Here is a 21,801-nt window from a genome sequence, read left to right as displayed (position 1 = left end):
TGGCCGTAAATGGAAAGGTCTGCCAGCAACCTGCAGATGGTCATGGGTTTCTCCCGGGCTCTGCCGGGTTTCCTCCCACCATAATGCTTGCCGCTGTCGTATAAGTGAAATATTCTTGAGTGGGGCGTATAACAACAATCAAATAAATAAATAAAATCTTGACACGACCTGGGTTTGATCCCAGGTCTCCCAATTTCAAGGCAGACACTAACCATTTAATGTCTTTGTTTTTCACCCATGTAGTTAGAGGTTGTATACAGCGTATACATGTATTTTCTACCCATGCTATTGGTTTTTCAAACTTTAGAGTACATTTACATGGAAACTTTGTTAAAAACTGAATTGGCTTATATGGTTGCGCTAGCTTTCACCCAGGTGGCATATGGCTCAGACCTGTACATCATTGTCAGTAATCATGTTGACCAAGCAGTGTTATGGTGTTTTCGGGCTTAACTGCGATTTGACACCTGTAAAGTGTGGTATTTGTTCTGTTCATTATAAATCTTACTCTCTAAATCTTTGTACCAGGGAAATATTGGTTAAAGCAGCGTGAAATACATTCAGATTTGATTGTACAAGACAAAAACATGCACATTCGCTCAGAGCAAGGAATTTTCCTTGTTATAAGTGTCACCCTATCTTGATGCATCTGTGTCAAAGTGGTACTGTTGGCCTCATTGATTGAAGACAAGTTTTCCTGCAAATGGACAGGCCTTGGTTTGCGAGGTCATCTTTGAATCTAGCATCAACTAAAGGTGTGTCCAGGTGAGCAATAGCACGATATTTTTCAGCTGGCTAGTGCATTTTTCATTCACGCTTGTACTTTGCCAGAGATTTGAATGTGGCTCTATATACCTCATGGGTTTCATCATAAATTATAAATATCCAAGTACAACATGATTTTCTGCCTGATTTCCTTGATGTAGGCAAAATATTCTTGTGTATAGGTTAAAACCCGATGGAAAAAACAATGTAATGACAAAGAGGGAGTGAGTGTCACCCAGAGATTATGGGGAAACCATCTTTCAAACTTAAGCTTTCTTTAATGTAGATCATCCAATGTACATGTAGGCTGGCACTGACAAAGCTTCAGTCAGCGCAGTAAATAATTAAATCTCATCCAGAAAATATATTCCCTGAACTCTAAGGTTGTTGGTAAGATTACACTCTAACACCTGGAGCCCTAACCATGTGAAGGATACCGAGACCAAATCTCTACGTCACCTGAGAAATTCTCATGCTTTCCTGTGTTTATTTATTTTATTGTTCTTTAATACATATTCAAGAATTTTTCAGTGACGTATATAATCGCAGTAATTTTCATGGGCGAAGGAAACCTTGAATTGAATCTGTTTTCAATTCATTCCACGTCATTCCATGCATCTTCAACACATAACTGTCACGAACAGATAACGAAATTCTCCCATAATTGCACACAAGCTCTTAAAAATATTACAGCAAGGCCAGGCATCTAGGGAATCAATACATGTTTAATCCATTCCTATAGTTACAATATCACAATAATGACACGTACCAATATAGTTTTTGAGTTACAACTAAGTGACGTCCCAGAGCAAACTGATGTCGAGGCTTGACTCCGGCTACTTCCCTCTCTCTTACCACGGCAGTATCTGAGTACAGATACATGTATAACTACCAACAGAATATTACTAATTCTCAACACTGGACACCCAAGCCCACCCAGGATCACAATTTAGAAGATTAATCTAATTATCTTTAATTAGTTTTCTATATTCTATGTAACACTTTAAGTTAAGCTATGTAAAGCGAAGATATCCTTTGCTAAAGGTCGTCACCGTCTCGTTACATCATAAATGTATTTCAATCCCCATGTACATGAACGGTCAAAATACATATATCTGACAAAAAAACATCACACAAAGTTCTTATGCCATTCCGCTCGCATATAACTGCCTCAAATAGTTTAGTTTTAATAAAATGAATTTTTTCTACCTTAATCTATAGTTATAGATATATGTAACATTGTGAAAAGCTTGTGTATTAACCGAAGCCATACATGTCTATTTGACATGTACAGGTATTCATTAGGCTGTTGTTTAAACACCACACTTTTTCCCTTGTACGATGGCGTTCAGTTTTATGGTGGGGTAAATGAAACCTAAAAAAAACACACCAACCTTTGGCAAATAACTTTCAGTGGAGCCAATGGTTTGTAGTGTCATACAGTCTTGCATTTGAGCTACTTTTTCCTGCTTAAAATAAATTAATGTACTGCTATAAACAATTTAACACATACCTATAGTATAGGGCCACTCTCACAAAACTATGCAAGTCACATTTCTCGTAACTTTTTTTGTAAAAGACGTCTAGGTTATAGTGCCATAAGATGACCTCATTTATGAGCAAAGTTATGCAAAATTGATTTACGAAGTTTTGTGAAAGTGGTCCCAGAAGCTCCAAGAAAATAAGATAGGCAAGTTTTGCAAAAGAACGGTCACATCTGACAAATGGAGAGAATAACGTGGCCCAATTATCACACTGCACTCCACACCATATTTGACACCCAGTCACTCTGTGTATCACAGTTTAACAAATTGTTCTATACATTATTAAAACGGGTCTGCATGATTATTATCAGAAACAATGCATTCCAAAAGATGTAATACCGTGACAATATGCAAATCACTGACCTCAAAACTAACTTACAAAGAAACTACTTTGTTTCAGTTACATTAATACCAGTCTCATTGACTATCCTGTCAGTTTTCAGCTGAACAAACCAACTCTATAAGCTATTCTGACTGTCTGTCTGTTAATTGGCCAGCCCCATTCTTTGATATCCTAGCTTTTACCATTGGCCATTCACTTAACATGGGCTTTCCCCGAGTCTGAGAACAAGACAATAGTGACTTTCTACAAGGTGTCATACTTTACAGTCTGAATTTGTGCTTATCTTTACTAGATATCAAAACACACAAAACATACCAACAAAACCAAATAAAGCATGACATTCTCTAAGGTACACACACACAACTAGTGCTGGACAAAAAAGAACTGAAGAATACTGAGGGCAGCCGTTAACGGTGGCTGTGTCCAGTAATGGTATAGATTGTATATGGCAACAATCTCTCCTGAACTGTATTTGCCCTCTCTTCACCCATATGTCCAAAATATAATAAGAGAATCAGACAATGTTCTAAAAATGAAATTCGCCTTAACCTAACATCTAGATTGAATGAATGATCATGGTATAATGCCATATAGGCAATATCGCAGCCGTTTCTAGTTTGAATTAAACCAATATATCCAATAATTAATGAATTCACTATGTATCCAGTATTTAGACAAAACATTATGTACAATCATGCAAAGATCAAAAAAAACAGCGAATTAATCTACATACTTGTCATAACTTTTCAATATTTGTTAAATGTAACATCAAAGCATAATTTTTTCATAACATTTATTATTGTCTGACCTCATACTTAGTTACATGATCACATTTAGACAATGAGAGAAACCACTACTTCACTAGTGAAAGTCTGACTGACTGTCACAACAACAACAATGCTCTACTTGAATGCTTCAATCTTATAGTAACCTAAAAACGATTTGCATGTATATACATGTACGACCAGTAAGAAATATGTCATTGAAGAGTACACTTCAAGGCAGATCAGTATAAAAAAAAACAAAAATATTAAACATATGGGCCAGTTGACCACTGTACAAACATGCACCTGCTGTTAGAAAATTTCACAACGATTATGCCTGTAAGAATTTATTTATTTATCTATTTGACTGGTGCTATTTGCCCTGGGGGAAACCCACGACCATCCCCAGGTTGCTGGAAGACCTGTGCCTGTATGAAGGACTGACTTCACCTATCATTTTAAGTTAATAACTTATTGCTGTCTCACTAGTACACCTGACCTAATCTCTAGAAAACAGCGAAAGCCAAATTTATGTATTGACAAGCAATATGCTGCACAAATGTTTGCCCTCAAAAAGCAGGAAGCAACTGTACTCTAATTCTTCAACCTTTTTGCATATGAAAGACCAATTTTCAGTGCAATTTATGTGCATTTTTAATTTGATTTTGGTTGGATTGGCCATTTTCAGGGCTTCACAAAAAGTAAAATTTTAGCAGTCTACAAATGCCTTCAGAATATGCTTGAAAAAACACTTTGCACCCATGAGAAAAAGTTGAGGGATTACAGTAATTAAATGGGAGACAACTGAGGACAAAACAGCAAACCAGCCATATCCAAATAAAAAAAACAACACAATTATATTGTATAATTAATAACATATTCTGGATAGGCCTGAGAGCTATCAAATATCACAAAGATACGAGCGTTATCAGGGTTATCCACACAAGAATCAAATGTTCGACCATCATCAAAACTGTTATTACGAGGAGGTTTCCGATATTCTGCGCTGCCAATTGTTGACCGTCCTACCAGCACTTTAGAAACAAACATTGTATACTCTCTAGGCCTGTGTGGTTCTTCCTCGGCTGTTGAGCTGGATGGTTGTATAGTGTTATACCCAGATGTGGAGGGGTTTTGAGACACATAAGCCCTGGTCACCAAAGATGAGGGTACAATCACCTGCCTTTTGGCTTGCGGTCTTGACCCGCTGATATTGATGGACACAAGATATCTGTTCGGGTCTTGCAAGGTCACCTGTCTTGAGGGCGCTACTGATAAATGATTTGCCGCTGCTGCAGCAAGACTTGTGGATGTACCACTTCCTGAGGCACCTGGTACATTAGGAGAGTATTGTGTTTGCCCTGCGTAGGCTGACGTGGTTGTACTACTTGTCTGTGCAGGTCTCCTGTCTGAGGGGCTAGACACCGCCGAACCGGTACGTTGTAATTGCCTGTAACCTACAAGATGAAAGAAATTCTCCTGAATTACATATTTTCTCATTGAAATCCATGAATTCACCATAATGTTACACTGTAAATTGTGCCATGTAAATGCATCTAATTTACCGTTAATACTATGTTTCTTTGATGATCTCTTTCATACATAACACATGAAAGCACTGATTCATGCATATACAGTACTAATTTGATAATGTCAGTTTTATGCTGTCCTCAAGAATATTTGACTTACACGTAAGAGGCCATTTTTAAGGGTGGAGAAAAGCAAGCACTGATAAAAACTACAGCTCAAACAATGCCTCAAACAAATGAGTTAAATGTATTTTCACTGTTAAACAAGAAAACACACTGCTAAAGTCGATGTATATTGCCTGACTATGGCATATATTTATGCAGATGTACCCTGCTATAACAAATATCAACGGCACTAGATAATCACATTCCCAAAATGTCACTAGATAAATGGCCATCCCTTTCAGTAATATTAACGAATGAAATAGATAATGGTCTTTATATGAGCCATGTTGTTTTAGGGATGTCTACATGTACAGTGTGTGCACGTAGCTCAAAAAAAATCCCACTCAGTCTTGCACTGATGTCATATCACTGCCCAAGGAAATCTGTTAGAAAGTTTAATGACAAGGTAACCATGATGGCTCCAGCAGCCATATTGTTTCACAAACATGACAGAAAACCGATGAAAGTTGTCCTCTCCTTGAAGTCATACCGTCCAAGTTTGAAAGGGACTCAAGAGTTATTGTCAGGGTAAAATTAAACTAATGGAAAGAAACATCGCTGTAACAGCCAGTATGTTGTGTGCATACATATATCTATGAAAACCAATCCCAGTCGTTCCTTCACTCAAGTAATAAAGACAGTCGGTTAAATAATGTTACAGCAACAATATTGTTTTCACACACATTGCTGAAAACCATTCCTAGCTGCGCTCTGATTGATGTCCTACCGCTGACAAGGATTGAAGGCAATATATCACAGTGCTTTCCAGTTATGGACCAAAAAATCACTTGTGATACAGAATGACTGACAGGCTGCAAATCCCTGTGGTCTACTACCGGTTTCCAGCTGGGGACATAAAGTGATTAATACTCCTATATACATCCAACTGATCACTTGAATACAACTACAAACAAACAGTTTACCCGAGGCCGGCTAGAACTAAGGTCATATACCATACAACGTACCTCTAGCTATCTGATGCCACACATCAAGTGGCTGTGTAGTGTATCTGGGAGCTCGCGGTCCCTGCTGTACCTGAGCAGAATAACGATGTGAATACACGGCATCCCTGGCAAAATAGGCTCCTATCAAGCAAACAGAAAACTCAGTCTACATTTAAACCAGCCTTACTTTCCATGCCTAAACAGAAACTATGAATATAGTTTTAAAAAAATCTATTTCAGTGAAAATACATTTCCTTTGGCACACAGCAATTCATACAAAAGAGTGTAATACATATAATTTCCTACATGTACACTGGTATTTATCAAGTCCAGTCTAGGTTTATTTCATAGTCAACAATACACAAAGTTACATGCACTACAAAATGATACATCTGAAATCCTGGAGTGCTGCTGATAAGTTATATGTAAAACATAACTGGTGTATCTATAGACAACATTTGGGCATTTTATTCAACCATCATCAAAATATTCAGAATCAGAATGAAGTCTTTTCCGTGTTACATGTACACTACTGGTGTGATACTTTTGTGCACCAACAAACAGCATTTCAAACTGCAATATGTAGCACAAAGATAACATTTTACATTACACTGTCAAGTACAAAAACAGCATTTCACATTACAATGTGCAGCCGTACGTGAGGAGGTCTGTTGGCAACCTGCGGATGGTCGTGGGTTTCCCCCGGGCTCTGCCTGGTTTCCTCCTACCATTATGCTGGCCGCCGGAGAAATATTCTTGAGTATGGCGTAAAACACCAATTAAATAAATAAATAAATAAGTACAATGTGCACCATGTAACACAATTTTACATTATAATGTGTATCACAAAACAGCACTTTACATTACAATGTGTACCACAAAACAACATTTTACATTATAATGTGTACCACAAAACAGCATTTTACATTACAATGTGTACCACAAAAAGACAAACACAGAAAAATATGAACTACAAACCTTGTCCATACGTCACCCCATGGCGACCACACATCCTCCAATCAAAACCCTCTCGGCATATACTCTCTACCACTCTAGGTGCTGTGCCATGGAACAAAATTTTCTCATTAAGGTGTGTCTCACCATTATCTTCCAGCATATTCTGGCGGGTTCTGTTGAAACAAGCAAAAATTTTCTGATAAATGCGTAATTTGAAGACAGAACAGTCCCAGTGCTTAGCACAGGATATCAGAACTGTAAGCTATTAGACATCCTTTCAGGGCAACTTTTCTGCAGACAAAATAATCTTACATCATTAAGCTTTTATACATTACAGTCACTGTATCTATTTCTATTTCCGGAATAGCTTGCAATATACGAGGCAGATGTAAATGACTGCACACCAATCGGACACATATTAAAATTGCAATTAATTAAGTTCAAATTTAGAGAAACAAACAGCAAAACGAGGAACATTAATGCAGATATATAGTGGAACTATTACAGCATCCACATAAACAAATAATTTCTGACAGGTGACATGGTACAGTAGGAAGAAGAGTTCAAACTCAAAACTTCCATATTCACCAGTAATAATAGACATATTATATGTAGGTGTCATATGTAGGCATTCCTCATGTAGCCATCTTCAGAATGTCCTATAGTTATTTTGACTGAGTCACTGAATTATCAATGCCCAGACATTCATCTACTGACAGGAGAGGTTACTGATTTGCCTCATTATTTCATCACTGTGGCATTATCAGCCTTTGTTTCAAGCTTACAAACTGTCAGTATAATTTGCATTTCACAGCCATGCTTGATGTGAGCCTCCATTTAAAGGATAAATGTTGGGTAATGTACTACCGGTACTCAGAAAGTAGCACATAATCTACACAATTCATTTGATTGAGGTTTAATGCTAACATTATAGCAAGCAATGTCATTGGCTGATATATTAAATTGGGCATCATGCAATAGTAGACATCCATTTAATACTAAAGAGGCCATACCTGGCCAAAAACCCATACTTGCTAATCAAATGATATTATTGCCTTTCAGTAAATATCAGATACAGCCTATTTGAAGTTCAACTTATTTATTTATTTATTTGACTGACGTATTACACCATACTCAAGAATATTTCATTTATGCGATGGTGTAATTAACTTCACCTATAGCATATATATGAGTACTTACACACAGTATTTTCTCCACAGTCGAGGATTCTGAACTCTGTGTATGTACTTCAGGTGAGCATCAGCAAGAGTCTTTGAGAACAATGCTCTGATATTGGCCCATTCCTGAGAACTGGGTTGTACAAGCTCCTTTATGAATATCTGCAATAGTCAATGAACAGAGAATTATTAAATACTTTTGCTCAAAGTGAACTGTTCTATAACCATACAGCACATTACAATATATGCAGATGTCCATAACCACATGTTAACCCTAGTCAAGCTGCAGTGTGTTTAACAGAAAAGACATGATCCTATATGGTTTTTTTTTGTCTCACCAGGATCAACAGAACAGAACAATCAAAATCAGACAAATCGACTTGTGTAATTTAGTCCTGGTTGAAATTTTACAATTTCAACAAGCGTCAAATACTGTACTGCATTTAATTAAATCAGCCAAAATTAAAAAAAAAAAGAAAAACAACTCACGGTAGTTCAATTATAGTTATCACAGAGGTACTTAGTTACCTGTATTACATTACCATAAGTTACCAGAAAAGTGGTCTTTTTCACCCAGTAGCAAACTTTTATGCTTTTCACATAACCATACAGATTACTGGATTCTTCTCTCTGTTTAACTCCATTATCCTGTATTTCACCTAAAATTTGGCATGTATAAATTCACCTTCGGAAGCAAATAAAAGCTTTTTGTACTTTTGTCATTAAAATTGGACGAATTAATTATAATTAAGCAAAATGGGTCAGTTCAAAAAAGTTAACTTTTAGGCGAAATACGGTTCTGGTCTTTTTGCTCCACACCTGCTATGCTAGGCTAACTAGGGCTGTTGTACTTACAGTCGACACTAGCTGAGGATGACCATGAGTATATAAGGAGTGTCAAAAAACCATGAACCTAGAGGCAAGTCAGAGAGTGAATGATTATGGCTTACCAAAAAGTCAACCAACTACAGCCATATCGTGACTAACAAAATGAATGAATGAATGCTTGGGGTTTAACTTTTAAGTTGACCATTTTAAGTCACATGACGATGAGGAATCATTAGATGTGTGTATATATACTGTGTCTTCTTGTAACACAGCGAATCCATGCCACCAAAGTTCTGCCTCCACTGAATTATCATGCCGAAGACATCAGATATGAGACCCCAAACAGTGACATTACACTAGCACCAAGCCAACCAGTTTTGTTTCCTTGCTCCAACCCCATAGTGTTGAGTGCCAAGCAAGGAAGCAACTTATTCAAAGTCTTTGGTATGACCCGACCTGAGTCGTGACTAACAAAGTTGAGAAGCTAGTAACATATAGTGTGTGTGTAAACTGGAACCTCCACCCACAGCACCACTCAACATGGAACACTCAGCCGGACAGGTGTTTAACACTGGATGGTTCTTTTTACCTTCCCCTTCATGTCGGTGGTGGACCAGTGAGACGGGAGTTGCAATGACAGATCAGCATTAGCTCCCTCTGGGGGTGACTCCTCACTACTGCCCCTCTCACACAGGCTGTGATCCCTTCCCGTCCAATCCTGTCTACAGTGTCTACAAGTCACCTAGAGAAGGACACATCGTATCAAGACCATTGAGGTATCATCAATTAGACAAACAGGATGCAAGATCATCAAAATTCCTAATCTTATTGTGAATTTTGTGAGAAAATTGCCTACTATGACACTGGAATCATTTATTCTTGGAATGCTTATGAAAAATAATTCAGTAAAACACAGGGAGGTGTCAATAAATACCAGTGTGAAATAATACAGTTTACATTTTAAGTCAGGGTATAAGGGCAATACATGGAGTCATGGAGAAATGTACTTACAGCCATACAACTGTCGCTTCTACAGACAAATCTTTTCACTGTAAGATTCAGCACGGTGCCAAAACTGCAGCTGGGACACCTGAGGAGAATTTATTGTTTGAAAATACTATTTTACACTACTCAGATTTATTTGTGAAAACTGAGGGATTCATAGTTACCCAAAAAGCTTCACCACAATCACCTAAGTATTTATGAAATGCATACTTTTTGGTAGCTGGAGTTCAAAATACAATAGATTTGTCTGAAAATCGCCTTTGATATTGGCCACTGACCAATCCCATGTAGATATAAGATATCAAATATAATTTTTGCTATTATTTAATAATGGAACAAATAATTACCTTTGATACATTTTTTTTCCAATCTAATAAAACGCATTTCTTTTATTTATCTGATTGGTGTTTTAAGCCATACTCAAGAATATTTCACTTATATGACTGTGGCCAGCATTATGGTGGGTGGAAACCGTGCAGACCCCTTTAGTGTTTTCTTTGCCTTTAATCATTACTTCATCAATATGCAGTGGAGGTAATTATAGGGCAAAATGCAGACATGTTATTTTAAAGCAGTTGTTCATAAATGTGAATATCAAAAACAAGAAATAGTGAACTTCATGCAAAAGCAGAATGTGATCACTAGCTCTCATCTTGTTCTCATCTAAAGTCAAATGACCTGTTACTCGCCACTAGGCTACTTCCACATGTGCGACAATAAATTAGAACATCCGATTTACTCGCTTTCTGCTTGCCCAAAATGGCAAGAAGGAGAGGGGATAACTGCTTGCCTGTTAATTTCTCCCAGCCAGGGCTGAGGGTATTTTATGTATCACAAGTGCAGTTATCCCTCTTTGTGAACTTGATGAGTGTGCTGGCTTTATTTGCTTACCTGACAAAGTCTTCCCTATCTGGGTCTGATAGCGCACTTTCCTGAGTTTGCAACTTATCATCCAGCAAGTCCAGGATCATTCCAGGCAAGGCTCTTTCTAAGTTATCTGAAAATCACCAACAAATCACAAGCTATTGGAAGTCTTAGGTAAAATTCTGGCCAAAATACCCTCTTAAAAACATCACAGCCTGTAATATGAACATCTCAAATAAAAAAAAAAAAACGTGTGAAGATAGAACACTTCTTTTATAACCACAAATCTGTGAAGAGATTATCAGTGAACAGACTATTCCAAAGTTACTGCTACATGAATTTATTTATTTATTTATTTGAATGGTGTTCTAGGCCGTATTCAAGAATATTTCACTTATGCAATGGCGGCAAGCATCATGGTGGGAGGATACCAGGCAGAGCCCAGGGGAAACCAAAACCATTCGCAAATTGTTGCCAGACCTTTCCGCAGCCACTGCTACATGTAGGTATAATAAATACATATGCATGTCGAGTTGTTGTTGCATCACAAAACTGATGAATCCTCTAACCTTTAACCTTGTTTTAAATCACTTTTCCACCACATAAGTTGGTCTTATGTAGGTGATTATTGATGAAGGGATCAAACTCTACATTTTCCAGGCTCAACATGTCAATTAAAGTAGAATCAAAGGTCATTCAGTGCCAACTGACCTTTGACCTTGTCTTAAGTGACCTTTTCACCCCATAAACTTGTCTTAAGTTGGCAATTCTTGCCATTTACACCATACTCAACATTTTACATCTGATTTCAATGTAATACGTTTTTTGTCAAATAAATCCTTCATCAGCGCTAATCAGTCTTTGTCTTAAGCGGCCTTTCCACTATAAAATTCTGTTTGAAGTTACAGATTCATAATTAGTGTGTCTTTCCTTACAATGTAGCATTGGTCTTAGCCATATAGGCACTAGGTCAAATAAAACTGAATTGGGGGGAAATTAGAAAGAGCCCCAATAACCCACTGGCTGCACTTAAGACAAGGATTTCTGTAGTCAGGTAGGCTACCTCTACCCCACCAAACTGTAAAAAATTTGATAGCTTTCACGTCAAATAAATCTCAGCTAGCTCTTGGACTACTGAGACGCCTTTATCTTTTGCAGTTGTTAAGTACAAACAAGCATACATATATTTACTTACAAGATTTACAGAGGCCTATTATCATATCATATTTGTAATTAACTTATATGTCTTTCAACAAGGGATTATCGATGGTTTACCTTAGTAATGTATTTAATCTACAACATAAATTCAGGGAGCTTGGAATAAGCAGGTAAGGCCAGCAGATTTGGGTATTTGTAACATGATGGAAACTCTGATGCTAGAAGCTACATGTAGCAGAGAGTTTAATTCCTAAAATACACACATCATTATTTGGGGCTGTCTCAGGTCTTACCAGTTAGTACCTCTACGAGGCCATGACTGCGTAGATTTCTAAAAATACACAAAAAGGTTTAGCACAAAGGATTTACACGTATGTCCAGGGCTTACCTCTTGGAACCACGGCAATGCATTCAGAGCAAGGACAAAGTACAGCAAACTGGCAATGAAAATAACATATTAAGTTTATAAATATCGAGTATTCTACAATTCATGGTCTATACACTGCACAAATTTCACGATTACAGTCATCTAATCCAATAAAAATGAAGGCTATTATGTGTACATACTGGATGAAAATCAAACCTAATAACTCACCCGTCCTCCAAATTCATAACTATGCGTTACCACAGAAAACCATGTGTCTGCATGATGCAGGCACATTATATCCCATAAAGACACAGAAGTTGTGCCCAAGCGGTAAGCTAATTTGGTAACTAGCAAGATGACGTTAATATGTACATCTTCTACATACATGAAGCACATTTATTAATGTATGACGAAATGCAAGGTGAAAACAGGAAAATGCACTTCATTATGTGTTAGTACGTAACCACTGGTAACAATAAGAACGCTCACCTTTAACATGTAATCATTTTTTGTCATGTTTCTTGTTTGTTTATTTTTTTTTTATCAAATATCAGAAAGAAAAATTTATCAGACACTTCCACCAAGAAGTGGTGTGAATATTTAGTGATCATATGATTGTTATGAAGATTTAGAATAATTCCTAATGTTTAAATTATTTTATTTTCTTTTATTCAAAGGATTTTATTTATTTATTAATTCCACTGGTTTTTCACACCATACTCAAGAATATATTACTTGTACAACTGGGTGGAAGATACCAGGGGGAACTCACGACCACCTGCAGCCTGCTGGCAGAGCAGAAGGATTTCATGAACGATGACTAGGAATGCAGCTAATGAAGATGGCCGTGTTGATCTTGCTTACCGTCTTCCCTGAGAGTGCTTCCTTAGCCCGTTCCTCCACACATTTGGTACAAATAACATGGCCGTCACCACACTGATGCATCCCTTCAGGGTCCTTACTCAGGAAACAACTTTCACATGTCAATATATAGGATTCTGAACTTGTTGCATCTGCAACACAATTTGACGAACTGTATGTACATGCATCAAAGTAGATGCTACAACATCGTTTACAAATTTGCACCACTGTCAAATTTTAGGCAGTGGTACTTGGTTTGACATTCGCAAACTTGTCAGAATTACAGTTCAGCTTGGTATCTTATGTTTTTGCTGAGAATGCATGAGTTAATGTGAATCGAGGTTACATGTAATTCAGGACAAGGGTTCATGCTAGAAATATGTGTGACAGAATACAAATTTCAATGAAGTAGCAGACCTGCAAATAACATTACATATCCAGATGTAATGTTCCAGCTACTTCAAGAGATCAAATCCAGGACATGTTTACCAGGACATCACTAAAATACACAGCACAAAAAAATATGAACATAATACTTATCTGCAAAAAGCATGTTTAAATGACCTACAATTTTGCCTGTGGCCAAGTCACATATTTTGCCTGATTCTGAAGTTCTATTGATCTTAGAAAAAGGTCGTATTTGTCTCTATAAAAACTCACTATTTCAGGTGAAATTCCACGTCATTTATCGTAGGTTTATATCTTACCTTCCTTGATGATGACAATGTTCTTATTAGTGCTATCCGGAGACTTGGGCGTAGGAGACTGGGGTGAAGCAGATCCTGAAGTCACACTCTGTAAACCAATGTCTCGGGGTAAGACTTCTGAACCACTTGACAAATCAGGAGGCGTTGGCTTTATGGAGGTCTCATTGCAGGTTGACTTAGGCAGTGAAATTAGTGAAGAACCCTCTGAACTAGATGAATTAAAGTCAGGAGCAGAAACAGGGGCTGATGATGTTGAGGCTTTAACAGGTGCATGTGAGCCCTCTTGCTTTGAGGACTTTGAAGGCACTGAGGCTGATGTCCTACCTGATAATCGAGCAGAACTTGGCGGTGTTTGAGATCTTGTAAGTTCTGAGGTGCTTAATGATCTAGCACACGTTGACACTGAGAAGTATCTTTCATGTGACCCTGGAGTCTCCAACCCAATGGATGCAGAGGGGGCACTATGTTGTGCTGAAGCCACTGAAGTTGATGATCCACTAGGAGTTAATGATGACATAGACACTTTAGTGCCAGGCGTTGATGATAAGGGAGAAGCTGAAGGTAAAGAGTGTGTATCATGCTGTGTTGAGAGCCTTGAATTTGATGATCTGCCAGGAGCTGAAGTTGATAAGGACATCTGGGTGCCAGGTCTTGCTGAAGAAGTTGAAGGTAAATAATGCTGTGTTGATATCCCTAATCTTGGAGACCTTCCAGCTGTTGAAGCTGAAAAGGATCTATCTTTTGACCTGTATGATTTTGAAGTTGTAGATCTACCTGAAACATTCGAGACAGAGGTCCTTCCACTTGATGGTGTCACAGAGGTGGAGGTTAATGTGGAAGATGTGGCATCTGATGCTGATCCTGATGACCTGGTAGGTGTGGAAGCAGAAATGGATCTTGCTTGAGGTACACCCATTCTCAACTTTGATGATCTGGCACGTCTCATCATTGCTTGGAGTAAGACTGAGTCCATTTTTGATGCAGTGTCCATACTTGATGAAGAAGCATGACCAGGGGAAGTTGTTCTACTGTTAGGTGTGGTTGATGTCATGGTCAGATGATAGGAATTTTCAGCAGGCAATGTTTGATCCCTCATGCTGACTGATGAGCTATCAGATGATGGTGCAGGCCTATGAGGTGCTCTGTCACTTGAAGCAGGAGCTGGCACTACAGAAGCACATCTATCCCTTACTTTTGATCCATGTCCAGGTGTAACAGATCTTGATGTTCCTCCTGCCTTTGACAGACTGGCATCTGAGTGAACTGTACATGGAACATTTATCTCAGCATTTCTCAAATGGCCCCGATTATAAGGCCTGTGATGATTTGGATGCAGTCCCGATGCAGCACGAGAACCTTGGAGGCGTTTCACAAGAAGTTTCTTTCCTTTCACCACAGTGGTATACATACTAGGTTGTGGGAGATGTCCTTTGAAACTCTTTATTCCACTGCTCAGTTGATCAGTGTTTGAGCTTGTGGAAGACTGACTCCTGCTACTAGCAAGATGGGACCTCTCCTTAGAAAGCAGGTAATCCAGACGATCCAATTCTAATGATGTTGATGATGCGGACGGCAGAACTGGTTGCGATACAGTGCGCCGCTTGAACTGATTTGGGGTACCTGAACCCTCTAATGATGAAGATCTCTTCCTGTTTACTGGTAATGAGGTGGAGCTTACAGCATCAGGGCTGCTATTCAGTGTCTGCAGACACCTTAACTGTTGCATTTTTCTTTGAAGGTGCTCAGCGAGATATCTAGCCTGTGCTTTGGTGTGATATTTGGCACTAGATTCAACTTTCTTTGTAGACACCTTGCCCTTATCTCCCTGTCCTGTTGAGGACAGCTGTGGACACTGGACAGATGATGTATCACCTGAAGCCATGGATTGCTGGAAATGTGAAGAAGATGCATGAGACAATTCAGATGATGGCTGAATTCTCCTTCCCTGCTCTCCATGTCTCTCTCCTCGAGTACTTCCAGAATGTTTCACTGATGATGGACATGCAGATCTGGTAGGGTTTGGCCCAATGTTTAATGACAAACCAACTGATAGTGATGATGAACTAGACTCGGATGGCTTTGAGTTTGCTATTTGTGTAGAGTAAGACGATGGTGATGGGTAAGTTTCTGATGAAGAACTTGATGATGCATTTGAATCTGCGTTTTCAGATACACCAGATGCTGATGGTTCTTGCCGGCTACTGTGTACAGCATGAGAAAGACTTGGCTTAGAAACTGATGCTTCAAAATCAAAACGCAAGAAAGAAGGAAGGTCCTCTTCACTAGAAGAACTAAGTTGTAACAGGTTAGAATCAATTTGTAGAGATCCAGATGTTGATGGTTTTGACTCAGTCTTTCGTGTCAAACCAGGTAGTGATGACTGTGTCACTTGCGATGAGCCAGATGTTGATGGTTTTGATTCACCCTTCTGTGACAAGCCAGGTATTGATGACACTGTCACATGTGGTGAGCTGGATGTTGATGGTCTTGATTCACCCTTCTGTGACAAGCCAGGTATTGATGACACTGTCACATGTGGTGAGCAGGATGTTGATGGTCTTGATTCACCCTTCTGTGACAAGCCAGGTATTGATGACACTGTCACATGTGGTGAGCCAGATGTTGATGGTTTTGATTCACCCTTCTGTGACAAGCCAGGTATTGATGACACTGTCACATGTGGTGAGCTGGATGTTGATGGTCTTGATTCACCCCTCTGTGACAAGCCAGGTATTGATGACACTGTCACATCAGGTGAGCCAAATGTTGATGGTTTAGACTCACCATTTTGTGACAAACCAGACACAGATGGTTCTGGATTACTACTAAGCAATTCACTACATGCAGATGGTCTTGAACTAGCTGCTTCAAACTCATAAGGCAAGAAAGACGGAAGGTCCTCATCACTCGAAGAATCAAGTTGTAACAAGTCAGAATCAATCCGCAGAGAACCTGATGTTGACGGTTTTTTCTCCACAATTTTTGCCAAATCAGAATTTAATGGCACATACCTTTGTGACGAACTTGATGTTGATGGTTCTGGGTCTGTCATCAGGGGCAAAGTAGATGTTGAAGGTATTTGTGACAACATAGTTCTTGCTGGTCTTGACCCAATATTTTGTATTGAACCAGAGGACTGTGTTCTTGGTTGCGTAGAATCAGAAGGCAAGAGAGAAGAAAGGTCCCCATCATTTAAGGAATCTAATCCTAACACACTGGAATCAATACGCAGTGAACTTTCAGTGCTCTGTTTATCTTTTCTTGTGCTTTGCTCAGATCCACTTAAACTTGAGTTAGAATCAGAAACAGGAGCAGACTTTTTCTTCTGGTATTTGAAAGGGTTTTCAAACATATAGTTACATGTCCTATCAACAATGTTGTCTCCATAACGTCGTTTTGAGTAAATTAATGTCGATCTGACCCAGTCTTCATCAGCGTCTGGGAATATGAACACCTGAAACAAATACATGAAAATTATATGTGAATATGTCCATTACTTTACCACACATTTTTAGCATAAGTCCATGTAATAGATAAGGTAGAGTGTATCATTCTAATTCAACATGACCACCAGAATTGGTAATGGGAATTAATTTATTTATTTATTTAATTGTTGACTGTTGCCATACTCAACAATCTCTCCCTTATACAACAGCAGTCATTTATATGATTAAAAGAAACCTGCATGTCCAAGATAAAACAACTGATCTTTGGCTAGTTACTAACAAACTTTCCCACATTTGACACCTTAATACTTCAGCTGGCTAAAATATGTAAATACCTCTGTGATGTGTAAGCCATTCAAAGTCAGCTAAACTGTCAATGATTTGATATAAAATGTTGAGGGAGGCAAATCTGTACTTACAACTTGTTGGACCATTGCATTTGTCACTGCTTCCTGGGCTTGACCCAAAGTACATGCATACTGTATATCAGGAGATGTGGTTTGCTCAGCTGTTAAAACACGAACAACAAACATGTTCGGTGATGAGTTAATTTGGGGAGACCAGTTGATCAAAAACATAACAACATTAATCAATAGGTCAGAAAATCTTCTAGCTTATTGGAAAGAATACTCCAATCATAACGTCAGCATTATATAACTGTACATAATATAAGTTATTTATTGCAGTATTTCATTTACCTGATATGAGAAAATGTTCAGCACAGGCCTGTAGCCAGGTATTATAGCTGTTGGTCTGCACATCAGGACTAGAGGTGGCCCATTTTATACGAGGTTCATAGCTCTTGATTACATCCGTCAACACATTCAGTGGTTTGTCAGGGAACAAAGTATGTAGCTCTTTGAATAATTCCTTTATCTTTAACACACGGCAATCATTATTGTCCATGTTTGCTGAAATCAAAAGAATGCACATTGTATTGTTCATGGTATTAAAAATACAACATAATGACTAAAGCAACAGAATGACTTCTCTTGTGCCAGACAGTTGTTTCCCACACTACAATACATTTAATTTGTCAAATTTACTTATTTGCTGGATTGATGTTTTATGCCACACTCAAGAATATTTCACTTATACAGTATGACGGTAGCCAGCACAATGGTGGGAGAAAGCCCGCGGGGAAACCCATAACAATCCACAGGTTGCTGCAGACCTTCCCACATATGCCCAGAGAGGAAGCCAGCCTGTGAAATTTAATATGGGTCAATACGTAACAAGGTATTCATATAACACTGGTAGCTCGCTTGATTGAGCTGTTCATAAAACTGCATAATGTTCCACTGAGGTGATATGTTTAAATACTGACTTCTATATCAAAATAAAGTACAATGACACTGTCATATAATTCTCTAATTAGATAGCGCAAGATCGATCTATTTATTTATTTATTTATCTGATTGGTGATTTATGCCGTACTCAAGAATATTTCACTTATATGACGGCGGCCAGCATTATGGTGGGAAGAAACCGGGCAGACCTCGGGCGGAAACCCACGACCATCCGCAGGTTGCTGGAAGACCTTCCCATGTACGGCCGGAGAGGAACCCAGCATGAGCTGGACTTGAAATAACACCCACCGCATTGGTGAGAGGCTCCTGGGTCATTACGCTGCGCTAGCGCGCTAACCAACTGAGCCACCAAGGCCCCCGCAAGATCTATCCATTAAATTAACGAGAGGCCAAAATTTTTATACTGTCACAAATATGACTGCAAATCTTATGCATAAAGATTGCAGAGCAGCAACTTCATATGTTGTAAATCAATGCGGCGGTAAAAGACAAAACTGTGAGCAGTGGTCTTTGATATGCATTTAGCGATATCTGTGTACTATGGGTGGCAATTGCAACGCTGTGAATGGCTGAGTAAATGTTTAGCTATGCTATGGTAGTAAACAACTCCTCTCTGAGGTGGTCGTTGACTTGCAAATCACTTCACACAATTAGCCACATGTGTACTACATGCTAATGCAATCCTAAGATTCGCTGAGCAAATATTCTCACATGCAAATATTGGACTGAAAATAAAGGCATTGGGGTTCTCCTTCAAGGGAATGTGCATTTACAGAAGGACAATAGTGAGTCCCAACAGAAAAATGATGACAAACCTTGTAAAATTGCCATGGGAACCTGGTTAATAGCCATCTTGTTCTCCTACAAGGTGTCACTGCAGTGCCCACATAGATGGTTTAAACTTTCCGTAGCCATCTAGAAGGGCACATGCATCAGCCAATGTCATCATGGTCATAGACTTGAAATATTAATATGGATGTGGAAAGCTCTCTGTAGATGATGGATGTCTAATGCGTGTCAGACAAACTAGTCAGGAGCACATTTGTGTCATCTACAGTGATTGCCATGTGACCAAAAATCAGTCATCATATTACCCGGTTGATATGCTGTACACACTTCTCCAGCATCTAATACAGCTCCAGTATCTCTCAAAATATCTCTTGTGAAATTTGTTTTACCTGTATGATTTTCAGGGTGCTAATTAAGAGGTGTAAACGTAGGGGTAATTACAGACTTAGTTATACGACAGCTTCAGGAAAAACACACTGGGTAGGCCTGTAATGCATGGATTTGTCAATACTTTGCAGGGCTTTTCAACACATAATCTCAGCTGGTCTTCATGGCATGACATCACCATCGCTCAGCAGCTGATAAGACAGGCAGACAGGCAGACAGTCCAACTTTCATTTTTTTGTTAAGTGGAACTAATTAAAATAATATTGTTTTAAATGCAGTTCACATACTAACATAGCAAAAATATTGTGTCTAGGGAACATTTAGACTGAAAATAAAGGCACTGGGATTCTCCTTCAAGGGAACGTGCATTTACAGACGAACATAGAAATGAAGACAAATTTTTTAAAACTGCCATGGGAACCTGGTTATCAATACCCATCTTGTTCTCCTACATGTAGGTAGGCCTGTGAACAAAACTTGTACCCCTACATGAAAGTTTTCTTGATTACACGAAGTAGGTAAATTTGGCATTGTTACAACTAAAAAATGTGAAAGCCATGTTTTATTCCATACCTGTGTATCAGGCAGTCAAACAACCTGAATTAATCACCAACATTTAGTACTTTCAGTTTCAAATAATTTCATGATGACTGGATTGATTGCTTGATTGGTGTTTTTCATTTACACCAGGTCTGTCAAGTTTATGGGTGGAGGAAATGGCTGACATAAACAACTAATTTGCATCAAATAGATGACAAACCTTTGTCAGAGTCATAAAAAAGTAGGAACTCCATTCAGACATGCCACCTTCATCTTGATGTATATGCACAATGAAAATATTTGAAACACCACCAAAAACATTAATCAGTTCAAATTGTGAAAACTATTATGGTCACAATACAGTCAGCCAATGCAGCTCCAGTATTTCATATCTATGCAGTGCGGATTACAAAAAAAAAGAAAAAAATTTTTTTTTCAAGCAGCGAGTTCAGATGCCAACATGTATGACATGAATGAGAGATTGATACCAAAGTCTGATTGCTCTGATGTCACATTTCTTCAGCCAAGGAAAACCTAAAACCAATGTCAATAGAGCTCCATTTAAAAACTTGATGCAAACACTTAGTGGCCTTTGTCAAATATGTAACAGCTGGCATTAAAGCCAGTCACTTTGAGCATTGGAAATAATCTTAAACTTGCGATAAATCGGATGATAAAAAGATTAGAAACATGTAAAATGGTAAACTTTTTTAAAGGCCCTTGAGATATATTTCACATGTAATATTTATTTCGAATGTAGGAGTTCAAAATGACATGTGAAATATATTACAGCTGAGCTGCATCAGGTTTATGCATCAGGTTTATACGTTATGGCATTGGTTTGGGGCCATCCTAGGCCGAATAAAATTTTGCCAAACCTAACAATAGAGCAATCCCGCACGAGCTTCGCTAGATCAAATAGTCTAAGTCTGCCATGAATATGCACACAGCATATAGGTTTAGGTTTTGTCATCAAATTTAGTGTTGTATAAATGTAGAATCTTCCCTATAAACCTGTAACATCTTATGAACAAAATCTTTACATCACTTATTGAGCATACAACTGACCTACATGAGCATTACTAGTGATCATAACTAGTAGGCGTTGTACTACACTTTCAGTTACAAGTTTGCGGTAGGGCGTTTACAACAACAACATTAACTTAGACGTGAACATTTCTTCCTGATCATATATATCACCAATTTAACACAAAATGTGGTTATGCAACAATAAACTCTACATACCGTTATACTGAGCATTGCCTGTCCCACAGATTTGAAGTAGAGAAAGACTACATTTTAGCAGATGACAGATAACTGTTTGTTTTGATCAAATATTAGAATTTACTA

The 21,801-nt window shown here is 38.4% G+C and overlaps 1 protein-coding gene across 1 annotated transcript; it reads right to left on the bottom strand.

Annotated features, from left to right (window-relative positions):
• Nucleotides 1–1,386: 1,386 nt before the first annotated feature.
• On the bottom strand, nt 1,387–21,799 carry LOC135467243 (serine-rich adhesin for platelets-like). The gene is made up of 13 exons (XM_064745008.1): nt 21,697–21,799; nt 18,124–18,336; nt 17,845–17,933; nt 13,980–17,433; nt 13,276–13,424; nt 12,433–12,481; nt 10,914–11,019; nt 10,029–10,107; nt 9,607–9,759; nt 8,212–8,351; nt 7,033–7,184; nt 6,076–6,195; nt 1,387–4,873 (listed from the first exon to the last, which is right to left on the bottom strand). The coding sequence occupies exons 2-13, from the start codon at nt 18,329–18,331 to the stop codon at nt 4,272–4,274; spliced, it is 5,301 nt and encodes a 1,766-aa protein (XP_064601078.1). The 5' UTR covers nt 18,332–18,336; nt 21,697–21,799; the 3' UTR covers nt 1,387–4,271.
• Between the last annotated feature and the right edge of the window lie 2 nt (nt 21,800–21,801).

Source organism: Liolophura sinensis, chromosome 6, assembly GCF_032854445.1.
Source record: "Liolophura sinensis isolate JHLJ2023 chromosome 6, CUHK_Ljap_v2, whole genome shotgun sequence".
In the NCBI taxonomy this organism is placed as follows: Eukaryota; Metazoa; Mollusca; class Polyplacophora; order Chitonida; family Chitonidae; genus Liolophura; species Liolophura sinensis.
The sequence above is the reverse complement of the archived record's forward strand: the minus strand, read 5'-3'. Positions and strand labels throughout refer to the sequence as shown.

Excerpts from the sequence above, each read along its gene's own strand:
- LOC135467243 (XM_064745008.1), bottom strand. The coding sequence starts at position 18,331 with ATGGACAATAATGATTGCCGTGTGTTAAAGATAAAGGAATTATTCAAA. Across the intron at positions 12,482-13,275 it reads AAGCACTCTCAGGGAAGACG|TTTGCTGTACTTTGTCCTTG; the intron begins GTAAGCAAGATC and ends TTTCATTGCCAG. Across the intron at positions 11,020-12,432 it reads CATTGCCGTGGTTCCAAGAG|ATAACTTAGAAAGAGCCTTG; the intron begins GTAAGCCCTGGA and ends GGTGATTTTCAG.